Source organism: Bubalus kerabau, chromosome X (genome assembly GCF_029407905.1).
Source record: "Bubalus kerabau isolate K-KA32 ecotype Philippines breed swamp buffalo chromosome X, PCC_UOA_SB_1v2, whole genome shotgun sequence".
Classification (NCBI taxonomy): Eukaryota; Metazoa; Chordata; class Mammalia; order Artiodactyla; family Bovidae; genus Bubalus; species Bubalus kerabau.
In genome coordinates, this window is record NC_073647.1 from 90,461,823 (window position 1) to 90,481,678 (window position 19,856).

At 38.4% G+C, this 19,856-nt stretch overlaps 1 protein-coding gene across 1 annotated transcript in view; it reads right to left on the reverse strand.

The window, feature by feature from the left end:
• Positions 1-19,856, reverse strand: part of UPRT (uracil phosphoribosyltransferase homolog) — a 30,495-nt gene that overhangs the window by 2,228 nt on the left and 8,411 nt on the right. Inside the window, exons 2-6 of the mRNA XM_055563794.1 lie at positions 10,544-10,586; positions 6,343-6,412; positions 4,660-4,722; positions 2,553-2,714; positions 1,774-1,872 (exon numbers count right to left, since the gene is read on the reverse strand). Of these exons, the coding sequence (XP_055419769.1) occupies positions 1,774-1,872; positions 2,553-2,714; positions 4,660-4,722; positions 6,343-6,412; positions 10,544-10,586 (437 nt within the window). The remainder of the gene's footprint in view (positions 1-1,773; positions 1,873-2,552; positions 2,715-4,659; positions 4,723-6,342; positions 6,413-10,543; positions 10,587-19,856) is intronic.

Below are 19,856 nucleotides of genomic sequence, written 5' to 3' on the forward strand. Positions count from 1 at the left end.
TCAAAATTTACAATGCTACCTCTGTCATATAGACAGATGACCAAGCAAATCAGCCTTTGTAACCATCAACATTTGAACTACAGGTAATTATTCATTATGAAATAGCAAAATAATCAATGGCCTACTAAGTGTGACTCTCTCAAGTGGTTTTTCTGTAGCCTCTTCATGGTTGACTGAGATACGGAACCTTTGGAAATGAGGAAATGCTCTAACTAGAAGCAACACATTTCTCTTATGAAACAAATACAAATTCATTGTAGAACATTTGGAAAATAAAAAAAAGCTTAAAAAATAACATAAGTCACTTAGAATTCCACCACCCTAAGATAACCACTATTAATTTAAAATAAAAATTGAATTAGTATTGTGCATCTGTCTAGCCTCTCATGTTGAGGAAAGACTTATTAGGTTTCATGTTAAACCCAAGTCAGATTTTGGTAGTCATAATAATTTGTATTAGTCATCTCTAAATTTGGTGATGACATTTTATCCTATTCTAATGCTGTTGTGTTTCTGTTGTTTTGATTGACCAAATTTTTTTATTGTTGCAATGATGTCAAAACGTATCAAATTTTACATTTTAAATATGTGATATATTGTATGTCTATTATAGCTCAATAAAGTTGCTAAAAATAGATTGATCAAACGTGAGGAAAACTGTAAGCAGGTCCTAGATATGACCTTCCTATATGTAAAGCTAAAGTCACTCCTTTTCTGACTCTTAAAAAAGTCTGCAGCCTAACTCATAGTTCTGCAAGTCAACAGAAGATTGTGGTGATGGCTGAGTTGTCAGCCTCACTAAAGCTATCGTTCATTCTGCTCCTACATTTAGATTTTCTGACATCATTAAATATTTTTTCAAAAACATGATTTAACAGTTTTATAATATTACATACAGTTGATCCTTGAACAACATGGAGGCTAATCCACATATAACTTATAGTCAGCCCTCTGTATCTGTAGTTCCTCTACATACATGAATTCAACCAACCATGGATTGTGTTGTACTATAGCATTTACTACTGAAAAATATCCATGTATAAGTGGATCCACGCAGTTCAAACCAACATTGTTCAAGGGTCAACTGTATATTTATTTAACTATTTCCAAGTAAGTCACTTATATACTTTCAGATTTTTTCTTACATGAAAATGATAGTCTCTCCAATGACTATCTGAAACACTGAATTTCTACATGCCTTTATGATTTTTTTTAGGATACTTTCATAATTGTCTTAGCTTATATGGCAAAGAAACCCAGTGTCTTAAATTAGGCTTACCTCTCTCAGTAAATGAAGAATACAAGTTCTTTCATCATGCCCTTTGAGCAGAAGGCTAAGTTTAAAAACTTCTGCTCTTTGCTTCATACTACAAAGCTTACTTCAGAAAGACCACAGGGCTAGCTAGAACCTTGATTTTCTTGCTGTTTGAGAGCATTTCTCAGGTTCACGTGGGAAGCCAGAGAAATAGGGACCTTTCAGCCACCAGCAAGCTCTACTCAAACAGGGCCACTATGAAAACAACTGCAATTCCCTTCAGTGTGGTTAGTTCATACTTTTCCATTTGAATTTGAACAACATTAGAATGGTTGAATGGTGTAAAGTATTACAACTAAGCTTAGAGATGACAAACACAGGTTATAATTATCAAAATTCAGTTAGGAATTAATGTGAAAGCAAATGAACTTTTCTTCAGGATGAATGGTTGGACAGATGCACGCTTAACCACTCCATGACCATCCAGAGCCCCAGCTGCTGCCTCTTGTTGAACTCACCATGAGGAGTGGAGAACAGACTGAGTAGGATAATAACACTAGGTTGAACTCCATGTTCTATGAGAACCTTTACAGCTTCAATTACAGTATTTCCAGTACCTGAAATCAAATGAAAATCAAATGCATTGGCAACTTTAACATTCATCTCAAAATACCTTTGAAGTTGCTTCAAAGTAAAAGCAGTGTAGTAATCTAACATAAGATACTCCTAGATAAAGCTTCATTTGAAGACGCCCATTTTTTATAAATGATGTTATTTTCAACAACAGACATAACCCACGTACTTTACAGCTTTCAAATGCACAAGCCCTAAATTCATTCAGTATTTGAGATATCAAATGTAATACCCACCTGCTACCCCCAACTCTAGGATCTGAGCAAGCATAGGAAAAGACTAGAATAGGAGAAAAAAATATTACCTCCAAAGAGAATGAATCCTTGAGAAAACCATTGCTATACTCTGAGCTAGAAAAGGGACATATTTTAATATATATTCCGTCTTCTATGTATTTTGCCTCATTAAATCTTTTGCTTCAATCTGTTAATCTTAAAATAGAAGCTTTTTGGAGCTAATAAAGTTTGACTAATGTGTATTTTCTTATTACACAATAAAAATTCCCCAGAGAACTGCCCAGGGCAACTCCAAATCCAACTGAGAAAAACAAAAAAAGAACACATTTAGAAACAGTTTCATTTTTAAAGAAGGGTACCTAGAAGGTAGGCACTAAGCTGAATTTTAACCTTAATCAAAGGTTACAAATTAAATGCAAACAACTCACTGAGAATTGGATACATCAGAAGGACTTTTCTTCTGTAAATGTCTGGGGGGAACTTGGCATAATATACTTTGGCTCTTTGTGTCTCCTCATCACTCTGAATCAGGATCTTTCCAATTCGTATGGATCGACAGCAGTCTCGTAAACCTTGTTCCATTGCCTCACCTTGAAGTAGGAAACAAAAAAGAGTGATTAAGAGTAGAGAGAGTGAAAGTCTGAGAATAAGCCAAAGAAGAGCTTGTGACTATTATTAACACAATAAAGACACTGTCAAAATGGAAGCAATTCTTCTTAAGCTAACAGCTTCCACTTCTGATAAAATATGATTTTATACTTAGTTCAGGTCAATGAAACTAGATTAAGGGCTGGTCAACGAAACTAGGATAAGCTAACTTTACTGCTGGCTTACAAGTTTTAGAGTTGTCATGCTTCCATGATTACAGGTAATAAAGCGTTTAAGCTGCTCTCTGAACTTTTCTATATCAGGAACATTTTAATTCTATTATTTTAAGGACACTGTATTACTTTCATCAGACAAAAATATAAAATATTATGGAAGAATGAGGGCTGTAGACCAAAGGCTCTCCATTTAGATCAAGCTGACATCAAGAGATATCATGTAGCCCCAGCAATGACTTCAATGGCAGAGGCTTGGCTGGTAAACAGTGCAAGAGTAATATGCTGTTCCCTCTTCCCCCAGAGATCCAGACCAAAACCACCATTATCCCCTTGGTTTCTGAAGGTAAAGCTATTTTTGAGTCTGAATTCATTTAAGGAAGTGTTTGCTAAAAGTCAATCATTCTCACATCATCTTCAAGATTTTAGGCCACATGAAAATTCTTCTTGTACAATTATTTACTTAATATTTTTCTTTAAATTAATTATTTTTGTTTACATTTAAGAGGAAACTGTATATCACTAGTGAAAATATAAAAAGTTTCTTTCTAATAGATATGGAAATAAACCAAGAGCTACTAAAGTTAAAAACACCCTCTCTATGCATCACTCCAAGGTCGTTTGGTATACACTAGGGGTGCGAGGACCATGCTGTTGCCTTTAGGGCAGAAGCTGGACTAAAACAGAAGAAATTGTGCCTTAAAAGTCCATCTTCATTGTCTTTACCAGTTTTAAAAGGTTGAACAGCATTGTTCTGAAAATCCTATCATTACTTAAGAGCTACTTTCTATTTTAAAAAAAGGAGCTTAAAGCTCCTATTTTATTTGAGATACCCAGTTGTTCACAAACAGAACTTCATAGCCAGAGAAGCAATGGGAACGTTTATATGTGAAAAAAAAAAAAATCCGGGGACTTTCTTGGTGGTCCAGAGATTAAGACTCCACACTCCCAGTGCAGGGGGCATGGGTTCAGTCCCTGGCAGGGCAACTAAGATCCCACATGCACAAGGTTCAGCCAAAGGGAAAAAATCCATCTGTTTCCAATGCAAGCAAGTGAGGATTCTACCATACCCTGGATCTTGTACAAAGAATAATTAATGAATTAAGTTGCTGAATGGAAATAATCATCCCCATGTAACAGGTATAGGTCCTAGTTATAGGCATGTGATTTTGCTGCACAAAGGTTAATTTACAAGGGCAATTGGTTGGACTCAAACACAAACACATTAGACTAGCAACTGGAAACACTTAGAGTTAATCACAGTTAAGTTCTTTTGCCTACATAATCACATACTCATCAAACATAAAACTAAAAATATTAAACAAGCCATTCAGTCCAGCTCCTGACAGGGTAGGACTGTTCCTCACAAAAGAAATTTAAAAATCAGAACAAAGATTTTCTCTAGTCGAGTGCTCAAAGTTCTACAGGTCTGAATTTGTGCTATTACATACTCCATCAATCTTCAAGCTTCCCTATTCTTCCACTCTCCTCTGAATTTTTCAAAGCTGGCTTGCCCATGGGGACACACCACTAGGGAAGATGCTCTGCAATTAAAATTAGCCAAACTTGGCAACACATGGGCCATGATTCAAAGGCACGATGAGGATAGACAACACAGGTGGTGAGATTTAAGCTCAGGAGACAAGCCTGCCTCTCAGAAAACAGCAACTGTATCTAAGAATGCAGAGACAAAGTCACACATACACAAACCTACCGCTTCTCATTATGCTGACCCCGCAATTTCCCTTTTCAAATTTCACTCCTTCATACTTGTACCCTGTTGGGGAATAAAACCAAATAATTTAACTTTCATCATTGGAGCAACTATTTATTTAATAAAGTATGGTTTAAAGTAGATGGGCACAGAACAACTGCTGTCCAAACACACTGTATAACATCTTAGGTTCCCTGTGAAAGCAATAAGAAGAGTCATGATTTTTCATAGTTAATTCTTCATAAGAAGCCTGTGGGAATAATTGGGAGAGGTAGACTTCATCGAGCAGGAATAAGCCTTATGATAATCACATACACGTTTCTTAAATTGAATTTAGAGGAGAATTGTTACATTCCAAGAATGCTGCTGCTGCTGCTGCTGCTGCTGCTGCTGCTGCTATGTCGCTTCAGTCGTGTCCAACTCTGTGCGACCCCATAGACAGCAGCCCACCAGGCTCCTCTGTCCCTGGGATTCTCCAGGCAAGAATACTGGAGTGGGTTGCCATTTCCCTCTCCAATGCATGAAAGTGAAGTCGCTCAGTCATGCCCGACTCTTAGCGACCCCATGGACTGGAGCCTACCAGGCTCCTCTGTCCATGGGATTTTCCAGGCAAGAGTACTGGAGTGGGATGCCATTGCCTTCTCTGTCCAAGAATGCTGCTGCTGCTGCTGCTAAGTCACTTCAGTCGTGTCTGACTCTGTGCAACCCCATAGACGGCAGCCCATCAGGCTCCACCGTCCCTGGGATTCTCCAGGCAAGAACACTGGAATGGGTTGCCATTTCCTTCTCCAATGTATGAAAGTGAAAAGTGAAAGTGAAGTTGCTCAGTCATGCCTGACTCTTAGCGACCCCATGGACTGCAGCCTACCAGGCTCCTCCGTCCATGGGATTTTCCAGGCAAGAGTACTGGAGTGGGGTGCCATTGCCTTCTCCAGCCAAGAATGCTAGAAACCCCATAAATTCAAACTAGGAGCCCACTGTGAGCCACAGCAGAGAGCCTCCTTATTCCTGTCCACTTTTATTAACCTGCATTCTGTGTTTAAAAGCAGAAGAGAAAGACTGAAGTAATTATCAAGACACATTCATGCCTTGATCTCAGACTGAATTTGTATAAATTTTGATGCAGCAAGGTTAATCCCTAATTTTCACAAAATCAACCTCTGGATATAACAGTTTCCATTATTTAATAAAGAACCATATCAGAATTTCAAATCCCTAAAATAGGGATCCTTGACTGTTCTCTGTTAGAGCAGAACAATTCTAAATACTCTTCTCCAATCCTCATCGTTTTTATTTTCTTTTTTACTTTTTTTTTTTACCTGGAGCTTCCATTGCTAAACCACCCCACTCATTTGTTAACACCAGCATCTTCCCCACAAAGATGAAGGTAAGCTGACAGCAATTCTTAGATCTGGTCCCAATGTGCCATCATCAAAGGTAACACCCGAATGCTGAAGAATATTTATTAACCTTTAACTTAAACTGACAAGCAAGCTATTAACAAAAGTCATTCACATAAATTTCTTTACTAAATGTCCCCAAATTTAATAAGTTGTTTAAAAGAACAGCTCCATGCAGATGCCTCATTTTGCATACTGATTTACTCAGACTGCTTTCTTCTCATTTTCCCCCAATTCCACCCCAGAATTTTTATGAGAATATGAGAGTAACAGCCCTGATTACCTGTTGGAGTGGTCACCATGCATTCTTCATATGGCAGCTGATTCAATCCCTCTTCCACAACAAGTCTGATCTAGAGAGTCAAAGGAAGAATAATTTGAGAACTTGCTAAGAATCTCCTGTTAGCTGTTAGCCTCGGGAGTTTAACACCGGGCAAAAGTCAGCAACATACTAGGCAAGGATTTAACTTACAGTAGTAGGAAGGGCCGGAGAAGGCAATGGCACCCCACTCCAGTACTCATGCCTGGAAAATCCCATGGACAGAGGAGCCTGGTGGGCTGCAGTCCATGGGGTCGCTACGAGTCGGACACGACTGAGCAGCTTCCCTTTCACTTTTCACTTTCATGCATTGGAGAAGGAAATGGCAACCCACTCCAGTGTTCTTGCCTGGAGAATCCCAGGGACGAGGGAGCCTGGTGGGCTTCCGTCTATGGGGTTGCACAGAGTCAGACACGACTGAAGCGACTTAGCAGTAGCAGTAGGAAGGGCGACCCTATTATGTGTTAGATTCAGTTCAGTTCAGTTCAGTCTCTCAGTCGTGTCCTACCCTTTGTGACCCCATGGACTGCAGCATGCCAGGCCTCTCTGTCCATCACCAACTCCCGGAGTTTACTCAAACTCATGTCCATTGAGTCGGAGATGTCATCCAACCATATCATCCTCTGTTGTTCCCTTCTCCTCCCACCTTCAATCTTTCCCAGCATCAGGGTCTTTTCAAATGAGTCAGCTCTTCTCATAAGGTGGTCAAAGCATTGGAATTTCTGCTTCAGCATCAGTCCTTCCAATGAATATTCAGGACTGGTTTCCTTTAGGATGGACTGGTTGGATCTCCTTGCAGTCCAGGGGACTCTCAAGAGTCTTCTCCAACACCACAGTTCAAAAGCATCAATTCTTCGGCACTCAGACTTCTTTATAGTCCAACTCTCACATCCATACATGACCACTGGAAAAACCATAGCCTTGATTAGATGGACCTTTGTTGGCAAAGTAATGTCTCTGCTTTCTAATATACTGTCTAGGTTGGTCATAACTTCCCTTCCAAGGAGCAAGCGTCTCTTAATTCCATGGCTGCAGTCGCCATCTGCAGTGATTTTGGAGCCCAAAAAAATAGTCTGTCACTGTTTCCAGTTTCCCTATTTGCCATGAAGTGATGGGACCAGATGCCGTGATCTGAGCCTTCTGAATGTTGAGTTTTAAGCCAGCTTTTTCACTCTCCTCTTTCACTTTCATCAAGAGGCTCTTTATTTCCTCTTTGCTTTCTACCATAAGGGTGGTGTCATCTGCATATCTGAGGTTATTGATATTTCTCCCGGCAATCTTGATTCCAGCTTGTGCTTCATCCAGCCCAGAATTTGCATGATATACTCCACATATAAATTAAATAAGCATGGTGACAATATACAGCCCTGACATATTCCTTTCCTGATTTGGAACCAGTCTGTTGTTCCACGTCCAGTTCTAACTGTTGCTTCTTGACTTGCATACAGATTTCTCAGGAGGCAGGTCAAGTGGTCTGGTATTCCCATCCCTTGAAGAATTTTCCACATTTTTTTGTGATCCACACAGTAGAAGGCTTTGGCATAGTCAATAAAGCAGAAGTAGATGTTTTTCTGGACCTGTTAGATTTTCTGTTAGATTCAGAGATAGAACCAAATGTCAGGCTGCTTGCTGCTAGGTATCCAACCTTGGTGAGGCACGTGATTGCCACTAAAAGGCTCAAGTATGCCTTCTGATTATCATGCAGTTAGTCCAGGCTATTGTAGGAGAAATGCAAAACCACAGCAAGTGCAAGAGTCATGGCTGGAACACTTGGACATAATATACTTCTGGTAACTCTGGAAATAGTGCCCACCGGGAACTGCTTTGCCTTATTTAGTACTTTGAAATTGTTAAGTTGGATGCTCTTTAACAAAGGCCCACCATGATGCGAAATAAATCCTGAATTTCTTAGGAGGAAATAATGAGTGGATGGAACTGAACCAATTTACTGAGCTTGAAGTAGGATACAGTTGAATGTATTAGGACTTCCCAGCTTAAAGAAAAAAGGCTCCTAATGATCTTAATGTGTACAGAGCAAAGAATCCATCAGAACTACAAGGAATATCCTCCAAAACCCATCAGATATTCCTATGAACATCCAGAGGCCACTACAAAAAGGCAGTGCTGAGTCTGTAGAGCACATTTTCTCCAATCAGTATTACATTACTGATTAAGAACAGCAGGGAGAAATGTCAAGCCCTATGCTCTGTTATCACAACAAAACACCCTGCTGCCGTTAAAATGATAAATGTTAAATGGGCTGCACTATGTCAACCTGGAGTACCAGAGGGTCCAGGAACCTCATGAATACTGTGTGTGTGTGTGTGTGTGTGTGTGTGTGTGCATACTCACCTCTAGCCACCACAATCTGTAGAAATTAATGTTTCTTATGAGCAAAGTACAAAGAAAGAAGAGGATCATTTTCTTTGAAGAGCCTTGTTTTCCTTCTAGTAATACTCCTCCAAAGAGTCTTACCACCTGCCCATCTCCTCCAACTTTGGGACAAGAATTAGTGTGTCCAAGATTTACAGGAGAACATAAACCAGAAGAAGGGTTTAACCTCTTCTCAAGAGTTAAAATTCAAAATCTGAGTGCCAGGAAAGCCAATCCTGACAAATTCAGGACAGAATTAATGTCAACTATAACAGGACCCTTGTGCTAGAAGAGACAATATACTAGAAATTCCCATTATCAGAAACCTCAATAGCTCCAGTCCCTACCACAACCACAACTGACCTTCCACACCCCACACCCCCAATACCAGGACCTTCAAATCTAACTGCAGAGAACAGAGAGGTCCAAAATTACCATCCACTCAGGTGAATTTTGCCCCGGGTCCTTATTATCTCATTTGACTAAGATATAATGCCTGCCCTTTCAAGCAAGCATTTGATAATAACCATGATCTTAATTCCTATGTTCTATAGGAAAATGGCACAAGGAGAGCAAAAGAAAGAAAGAGAGAGAAATCATTTTCTATCAGTGAACACCAAGATCTCTGTTTTCCCCCACAGCAGCCACTGACACAACTGTCTTGAACCCTTTGATTTGATAAAAGCAAAAAGAATAACCTATCACTCCAAGAATGTCAACTACATTTATCTTGATGCAATCCAAGGATTTTTACTGCCCCTGGAAGCTCAAATAGAAGTGGCCTTTGAACCAAGAATACATAAAAGTCAAAAGTAGAATATGTGCTGTCTACACTCTTTTGGAATAAAGATTTCCCTAGGAAAAATGCAAATGAAGAGTTTCATACCTCCCCCTATCCAACATCATCACATTCCCTTTAATAATCTATCTTCTACTATCTAGTATCTGGTTATAACTATAAGCTTAATAAGTCACTTTTCTTTCTTTCCCAGACTAAACAATGAGAACAGTATTTATACTGTAAACCACACAAGATCAGGGACCATGTCTTTATGCTTTACCACTGAATCTCCTCCCACCTACAACACAGGCTGGCACAGTGTCTGACTCACATGAGTTCAATGTATATTTCACGAAGTAATGAATACTAGGAACCACAGTAGACCATCTGTCAACCTCATTCCAAGCACGAAACAAACTTAGATATACACACAAGAAGTAAACAGGGCTTACCTAAGACAGCCCAATTTGGCCTGAGATCCTCTCAGATGACACTAGCTAAACAGAATTGGGCTTTGTCAATTCTTAACAGGAATTCCCTAAGTGTAGACAGTATCCACATGTAAAGATACTACAGAAAATAAGAGGCCAAATAGATATCCATCCCCATGTAAACTATAAGATAGCTATTAGCTTTTGTGCATTCTATGGACACCACAAGGGTAACTACTAGGTCTTTTTACATCTTTGGTTTCCTTTTAATTTACTTCACTTCACTGACCTAAGAAGAGGTACTTAAGACTGAGGATAAAGTTACCAAGATCCACTTGAAAAGTAGTGGTACGTCAGAACCATAGACAGTGAGTTCGTAGACAATGATTTGAGGTGAATGGAATTGAGGCAGAGTTTTAATGAAAAAGTAGAAACAACACTTGCAAAGTCTAGCAAGATGTTACTTGGTACCATCTCTCTCAACCTCAGAATGTTCTCAAACAAAAAGCCCCTTGGGCTACTATGATTATAACACTAGGAACAACAATGAAATGAAGATTGAAAACCTCCATCCACTTACCAAACGATCCGCAGAAAACATGAAGTCCCCTCTACTGGCTGTCCTAAAAAAAAAAAGTACAAGTTTTAGTCTAGATTAGAGCTTTAAAGTGAAATATTATTTAACATATATACAGTAACACAGATATTAAAACCTATTACATGATAAAAGCTTACCTGTAATAGACTATTATTGAGACATGATGTTTTTCACTAGGATACAGGAACCTAAATGGCATGACTTGATATTATTGAAAATGCTCATCTGATATGATTAGAGACAGAAATTGAAAAGATCATGTAGTTTCCCACTGAACTGCTCAAGTATATACTCTTCAACCAGGAGATGAACAAGTTCGTCCTGGAAAATGGCAGCATATCCAGAGCTTAAGTTAAGAAAAAAAAATTGCAGTAAGAAAACCAGGTTCTCCCCATTCTCACGCACCATTCACCCCAATTTAAAATGCTTATTACCAACATAAGTAACCATCTACTTTGCCTCTAATTCTTTCTGGAATGAGAACTGTACAAACAAGTTAATCCTCTATTTTTGTTATTGCTTCCAAGAACACATAACCTAATTAACAAGACCTCTTTTGCAAACTATTGATAAATTGTTCCATTTTTCAATCAAATAGCTTATTCCATAGATCTTTCTACCAATTTCCTGTACAATTCCTTCTGGTCAGTATTTTCAGATCCTGAGGTACCCAAGTAATAATAACCCAGGGTTGCACCTACCCACAAACTGTTAAACAGCCAAAAGGGAAATGTTATAAGGCTGACATTTTTTTCTTTTGTAAAAATCTATTATTGTTCCTTCTCCTTCTCTCATGTAACTTAAATGATCTGACTGATTTAGTTTATATACTTAAAAATCCCCACCTGCCTGCCCATTGCATACCTAAAATATTCCCCAACATAGCATCAAAATGGCATATGCGAGCATATATTATCTCAGTATACCGTTAATCACAACTCTTTTTCAAGCTGCATTTATTTCTCTGACAGGAAAAAGCAATGAAATATCCCTTACACAAATGGAGTTAGGTTTCTTAGAGTAACCACAGTTCTTTCATTATTACAGATACTAACTCTCTAAAATATAGCAAGAATATACGTCTAGGTCTGTATTCTTTATATATAAATACTCCCTAAACTCAGAAAACTCTATCCACATGACTACACACAGAGAGCTCATTTAAAACAGGCTTTAGGGGCTCCCCTGGTGGCCCAGTTCAGTCCCTGATCCGGGAAGATCCCACATGCAGTGGAGCAACTAAGCCCATGCGCCACAACTATTGAGCCTATGCTCCAGAGCCCAGCAGCCACAACTACTGAGCCAATGTGCCACAACTATTGAAGCCCACACACCCTAGAGCGCATGCTCCACAGCAAGAGACGCCACTGTAATGAGAAACCCCCACATGGCAGCTACAGAGTAGCCTCCACTCACTGCAACTAGAAAAAAGCCTACATAACAACGAAGACCCAGCACAACCAAAATAAATAAATAAAACAGGCTTTATTTTATGTATTGCAGTTTTCAAATGAAAATATACTATTACATCAGCACCTTTCATTTCTATAATAAGTCTTCACAACATGCTTGTCAAAGAAGTAAAAGTCAGTGAACCACACACACACACAAAAGAAAATACTGAAGACTACTACCCTGTTTGGTAGACCTACATAAACTTGTCTAAACAGCCAGAACACAGTTTTTCAATAGGGTAGAAAAGTCTGGATTCTTTAAGAAAAGTCTTTAAAAAATATCCAGTAATATATTTTGAGAACACACCTGAAATACTTGTCTTTAATTTCTGATCAGTTACACATAAATATATTACAAAGAAAAGTTATATTAGGTTAAGTGATTGGAGTTGCTCAAATTCATTATTTTACTTTAGGATGAAACATTTTAACATCTTCACATTCTCCTTAAAAATATCAGCTTCAGTTGACAACTTTTGCATGATAAACATTTCTCTACATTCCAAAAAAAGTACACGATGTGAGAACCTAATAAGAACTATCATCTCTTGATAGTTATTTAACTTCCAGTAAAACTCAGTCATCCCACTATAAACAGTAATTACTAACCTATACACTGCTGTTTTTGACAGACTTCAGACTCATTCCATTCACTTTGAATCAATTTAGAAATTAAAGTAAAGCTAGAATACAGTAACTTGGTTGCATTTTGAACAAAACCCACAGTGTTCTTCAATATCCACATCTAAATCCTTTACATTGTTTATACCAGAGTTTCATTAAGCAGATATTTCCTGTTAGATCAATCAAGTTGCATATAATCTCTAGGCCCCTACTTTAGACCCAACACTGGACTAAAGTATGCGTTAATAAAGATGTTTTAATGTAAACCAGATCCCAGGTCTTATTCACTCCATATACTTGGTTTCAAATCATAACTCTATTCACCTCTGTCTCAAAACCATTCTTTAAAAAAATCTATCATACTGTAAACAAAGTTTTGAGAGACATTTTAATCATTTTGTATCTGATAACTTTCCCAAATAAAATCTAATACAAGATCATCACAAAACAACAAACACACTGACACACACCCCTGGATTATTGTATAATATATTCAAACATTTAAACAGTGATATCCAGGCGCTCATAATTCAAAGCACAGAAATCTAATTAATGTTGAGTACCTTTTAAGTTGTGTGAACTCCAAATAGGATTAATAATGCAGACCTAACCATATCTGACCGGAAAAGGCAATGGCACCCCACTCCGGTTACTCTTGCCTGGAAAATCCCATGGACGGAGGAGCCTGGTAGGCTGCAGTCCATGGGGTCGCGAAGAGTCGGACACGACTGAGCGACTTCACTTTCACTTTTCACTTTCATGCATTGGAGAAGGAAATGGCAACCCACTCCAGTGTTCTTGCCTGGAGAATCCCAGGGACGGGGGAGCCTGGTGGGCTGCCGTCTATGGGGCTGCACAGAGTTGGACACGACTGAACAGACTTAGCAGCAACAACCATATCTGAGAAAAGTGTCAACTTATCTTGACACTTTGCCCAACAAATGTGCCACACATCTGTAGTAACAAAATGAAAGCCAAAGATACCATTAAAAATATATATATATATTTCACAGTGAAACAACAAAAGAATGAGAATCACGCCAGAAACCATATCCTCACTTCAATGTGGATTTGGTAAATCGGACTCTTCCCTACTTAAGACAGTATATAAAGCACTTTAAAGTTTCCAGGGAAGCTACAGTAATTGAATATAGTTTAAAATATGGACATCTCAAAGCAGACCCAAACCAAGATGAAATCAAGAGAAATCTCTGACCTTTCTTTCAAAATGGGCCAATAGGTATTTACTTATCATCCACAACATATGGAACTATGAGAGGAATGTTTTATAATATGAAAAAATTAAGACTTCAAGTAGAGATCTTTTCCTCTCTTCTTACTAGACCTCACTACTACTACTAACTACTTTGCTGTTGCTGCTACTACCTCTACTACCACTACTACCACCACTAGAGGAATTCTCTAGAGTTTTGGAAGACATCCTTTCCTGGGGCAATTACAACTTCAATTGCTACAGCAGAAACTGCCATTTGATCACTACATGCTACTTATCTATTCAAAATAAACTTGAAAACCTCACCTCTTGATAAGAAAAATCATTTTAATAACTGTACACACACACACACAAGCATACAGATTTATTTAAAAGGATTTACTTAAATGGTCCAAAAGTAACAACAGGTAACAGTAATATACATATATTACTCCCTTTCCCACAGATCATCATTTGTTAAAAGCTTCCTTGGTGCTAAGTATTAAGCACTTTTGATGCATTATCTGATCTAATCCTCATATAATCTTAACAAGTAGAGTCTGCTATTATCAATACCACTTTTTTAGTAATGAAAGTAGAGAGGCTTACAGAGGTGAAGAATTCCAAGGCTCTCCCCAGCCTGAAGCTAAGTCCCTGAATAATGCTATTATCTATATTTTGCTATAATAAGGGAACGTTTACTAAAAAGTAACCACTTTTTAGGTGATATTTATCTCCCTGTGAATCAGACGTGCATTTACATACAATGCAAATAATGAAATAAAGATTCTGGCAGGCAAATCATTAAAATGTTCCTTTTTAAGATGGAGAAGCTACTATTATAATGTGGCTTGTAAAGAGTTTATTGTTGTTGTTGTTCAGTCGCTCAGTTATGTCCAACTCTTCACAACCCCATGGACTGCAGCACACCAGGCTTCCCTGCCCTTCACCATCTCCTGGAGCTTGCTCAAACTCATATCCATTGAATCAGAGATGATATCCAACCGTCTCATCCTCTGTTATCCCCTTCTACTGCCTTCAATCTTTCCCAGCACCAGGGTCTTTTCTAGCTGGTTCTTTGCATCAGGTGGCCAAACTATTGGTTTCAGTTTCACCATCAGTCCTTCTAATGAATATTCAGGATTGATTTCCTTTAGGATTGACTGGTTTGATCTCCTTACAGTCCAAGGGACTCACAAGAGTCTTCTCCAACATCACAGTTCAAAAGCATCAATTCTTCAGCACTCAGCCTTCTTTATAGTCCAACTCTCACATTCATACATGACTACTGGAAAACCATAGCTTTAACCAGACAGACCTTTGTCAGCAAAGTAATGTCTGCATTTTAATATGCTGTCCAGCTTAGTCATAGCGTTCCTTCCAAGGAGTATGAGTCCTTTAATGTCATGGCTGCAGTCACCATCTGCAGTGATTTTGGAGCCCCCCAAAAAATAACATTTGTGACTGTTTCCATTGTTTCCCCATCTATTTTCCATGAAGTGATGGGACCAGATACCATGATCTTTGTTTTCTGAATGCTGAGTTTTAAGCCAGCCAGCTTTTTCACTCTCCTCAAGAGGCTCTTTAGTTCTTCTTAGATTTATGCCATAAGTGTGGTGTCATCTGCATATGAGGTTATTGATACTTCTCCTGGCAATCCTGATTTCAGCTTGTGCTTCATCCAGCCTGGCATTTCACATGATGTACTCTGCATATAAGTTAAATAAGCAGGGTGACAATATACAGCCTTGACATACTCCTTTCCCAATTTGGAACCAGTCCATTGTTCCATGTCCGGTTCTAACAGTTGCTTCTTGACCTGCATACAGGTTTTGCAGGAGGCAGGTAAGGTCCCATCTCTTTAAGAATTTTCCAGTTTGTTGTGATCCACACAGTCAAAGGCTTTAGCACAGTCAATGAGGCAGAAGTAGATGTTTTTCTGGAATTCTCTTGCTTTTTCTATGATCCAACAGATGTTGGCAGTTTGACCTCTAGTTCCTCTGCCTTTTCTAAATGCAGCTTGAACATGTGGAAGTTCTCAATTCATGTACTATTGAAGCCTGGCTTGGAGAATTTTGAGCATTACTTTGTTAGCATGTGAAATGAGTGCAATTTTGTGGTAGTTTGAACACTCTTTGGCATTGCCCTTCTTTGTGAGTATAAAGGGTATATAATTAAGGTTAATACAAGAATACACTCTATTCAAATGATTAAATTAAAACCTGTGACTCATAACTTAAAAGACAATTTAATTTAAATCAAACCTCATAAATACAAAAAAAGATTTAAAATAAGTAAAAAAAATAAATCAAACCCTAGCAGTATTGAATTAGGTACTATTTTTGAAAATGAGGATTATACACAAGGATTGTCTTTAGCATTTGCTGTGGGAGAAGTTAAGTCTGGGCATAAAGTTGCCACATTTAGCAAATAAAAATACAGGACACCCAGCTAAATTTGTATTTCAGAAGTGTGTCACATACAGTGTTTAGGATATATTTATACTAAGAAAAGTATTCACTGTTTATCTGAACTCAAATTTAACTGGGAGTCCTGTATTTACCGAGCAACCTAAGCTAAGGAGGAAGAACTAATTCGGACTCAGTTTTAGCCCAATATGATCTTGTTTGTTTTTGTTTAAGCAACAGGTTAAAGGGAAGTAAAAATAGAAGTTTTTCTGGCAGGTTTAAACCAAAGAAATGTTTCACTAAGAGTTAATCTTTAGTGGAAGATCCAAAAAACATAAGCTCTACTTCCACGGTGGTTGTGGTAGTTTAGTCACCAAATCATGTCCCACTCTTGCAACCCCATGGACTATAACCTGCTAGGTTCCTCTGTCCATGGGGATTCTCCAGGCAAGTATACTGGAGTGGATTCCCATGCCCTCTTCCAGGGGATCTTCCCAACCCAGGGATCAAATCTTCGTCTCCTACACTGCAAGTAGATTCTTTACCACTGAGCCATCAGGAATAGCAAGCTCTACTACCATAGCTACTTTTTTATGTTATCATTACAAAAAGAATAGCTCCAATGTTTGTCATGGTATGCAGATGATTTAGAAATTATTTTCCTCCTCCTCCCTTCCCCCTCAAAAAAAAAAAAAAAAAAACAGTCTTGGAGCAAATCTAATCTGACGTGAAAAACAAAAACAAAAAATAGTTTTTAGAGTGCTACCTGCCAAATACAAGTCATCAGGACCACAGCTTTTTAGAAACTTAAGAATCTCATAAAATAGTGGCATTAATTATTTATTCACACCTCAAGGCAGAGTTCAATGCAAACATTTGAGATCAGGTAGAAAAATAAGTTGTTCAGTAGCTCAGTTGTGTCCGACTCTTTGTGACGCCATGGACTGCAGCACACTAGGCTTCCCTGTCCTTCACTATTTCCCGGAGTTCGTTCAAACTCATGCCCATTGAGTTGGTGACGCCATCCAACCATCTCATCCTCTGTCATCCCCTTCTCCTCCTGCCTTCTATCTTTCCCAGCATCAGAGTCTTTTCCAGCATTGGAAAATACAACAGAGACATGTATAAAGAAGCAACACCCTCACTCCTGGCCTTAAGCCAGTTAGAAAATTCACACAGAAAATCAAAATCATGTCCATGATTTAAATAACTTGTAGGTCACAGTGTTTCCTGTGATTGACTTTTTGGTTTTGTACAAGTTGAAGGGGTTCTGAGATTTATCCAGTCTCAGGGTGATGGCAGGCCAGGCTCTCTAGGCTGGCTCTGTGCAATTTAGAATCCCTGGTTCAGCCTATACCCCACAACCAAAACCAGCCAAATCATGATGCGAGGGAGAATAGCCATTCTCCCATGGTCAGTGGCCCTGACTGAGTACAGCACAAACATATGTGGTATCTGAAAAGCTACAAGCACTCAGATTCCACCCAACTATTATTCAACTCTAAGGATGGGTTCCAAAAAAAAAAAAGACTCCCCAAGCAATTCAAATGAACAGCATTGGTTAAGAACATTACCAAGACAATTGACTCAAATCACATCAAGCTGCCTTCATATTATGGCTGCACAGGATGTTCATCCATCCTGAGGTTAACGGTCTTCCCATCAGGTGACTAAAAAAGTCCACAAGGCTGAATGCGCTCCTTCTTTAGTGCTATTTCATGGACTAAAATAAGATTGTTCAACTTTCATCCAAGCTGCCTGCTGCCATGGCAAAATCCCTTTGAGGGCAAATATACAGGAAACATGCAATAGTTCATGAAACAGCTTTACTTTAATGTTTCAGGAGGCGAAAACCAACAACAACAATAACGGCAACGCAGGGGGTGATCTTTTCAATACACTGCACTGCCTTATATATGAAGTCATCAACTATGTTCAAGCGAACTGTGCATTACACTCAGATTTTGCTGCGTTTAATGTATAAAGGAGGCAGAAAGGGAAGGATGTGTGGTTTAAATCCATTGCAGCAACAAAAACTGTAAATGAAGTAGTTGTTTCTTTCTGACTTCACCAGTGACACCTGTGTAACTGAGTAAATTATCTGATCATTTGATATTTAGATTACTGGATACTCAGAGAGAAAACCATTTCTTTGAAATTCAATAATACAACCAACATATTATGTTGCAAATATTGTGCAGTTCAAAAAAACAAACACATTTAAAATCAGTGCAATGTTCTCAACATTACCTGCTTTATGTATTTACAACATGCAGTCCTCTTACTCAACTCCTTTTCTTCATCCCAAAGTCAATTTAGAAAGCAATTCCTTCAGTAAATAGATACTAAGGACCAGGAACAATAAAAGGAATAACAAGTACTCCAATGGCTTCCATCATGAGACAGTTCCATAGTGCACATACATAATGTCACATCAAAATAGAGAAAAGCATAAGGGTCCAAGGAAGACAGACTGTAATAGGTACGATAACTATAGCCATGTAAATAAAGCTGCTTTAACCACCAGCACTCTACACCAGTCCCTCAAAGGGGATGAAAAAACAGGTCCTCTTTGTGTGAGAGGATACCAATTTTTGAAGATAAAGGAACAGAGGCCTCTATTAACAAACAGATTTGAGTAACAAAAACAAAACTAAGTGTCTCCATTCTAAATAACTAAACATTGATCCAGTTCAGTTCAGACACTCAGTTGTGTCCAACTCTTTGTGACCCCATAGACTGCAGCATGACAGGCTTCCATGTCAATTAGTTATCAAAATTAGCATCAATTAGTTATCAAAAATTGTAGTGAGTTTTTCTATTCTGTATCATAGCAGGATAAAAATTATCTAGGCTCTCTCCGTGTTTTTTTTTTTTTAATAAGAATGTGAGTTCTATATTTTGGAGATTAATCCCTTGTTGATTGCTTTGTTGAAAATACTTTCTCCCATTCTGGTTGTCTTTCATTTTGTTTATGTTTACCTTTGCTGTATGAAAGTTTTTTTTTTTTTTGTAATTTATTTTTTAATTGAAGGATAATTGCTTTACAGAATTTTGTTGGTTTCCACCAAACATCAACATGAATCAGCCATATGTTCCCCCCTCTTGAACCTCCCTCCCATCTCCCCCCTCATCCCACCCTTCTAGGTTGTTACAGACCCCCTGTTCGAGTTTCCTGAGTCATACAGCAAATTCCAATTGGCTATATATTTTACATATGGTAATGTAAGTTTCCATGTTATTGTCTCTATACATCCCACCCTCTTCTTCCTCCCCCTGCCTCCATGTTCATAAGTCTGTTCTCTACGTCTGTGTCTCCATCGCTGCCCTGAAAATAATTTCATCAGTACCAAGACCTAAATATAAGACCAGAAACTATGAAACTCTTAGAGGAAAACATTGGCAGAACACTCAATGACATAAATCAAAGCAAGATCCTCTAGGACCCACCACCTAGAGTAGTGTAAATGAAAACAAAAATAAATAAGTGGGACCTAATTAAACTTAAAAGCTTTTGCACAGCAAAGGAAACTGTAAACAAGATGAAAAGACAACCCACAGAATGGGAGAAAATAATAGCAAATGAAACAACTGAC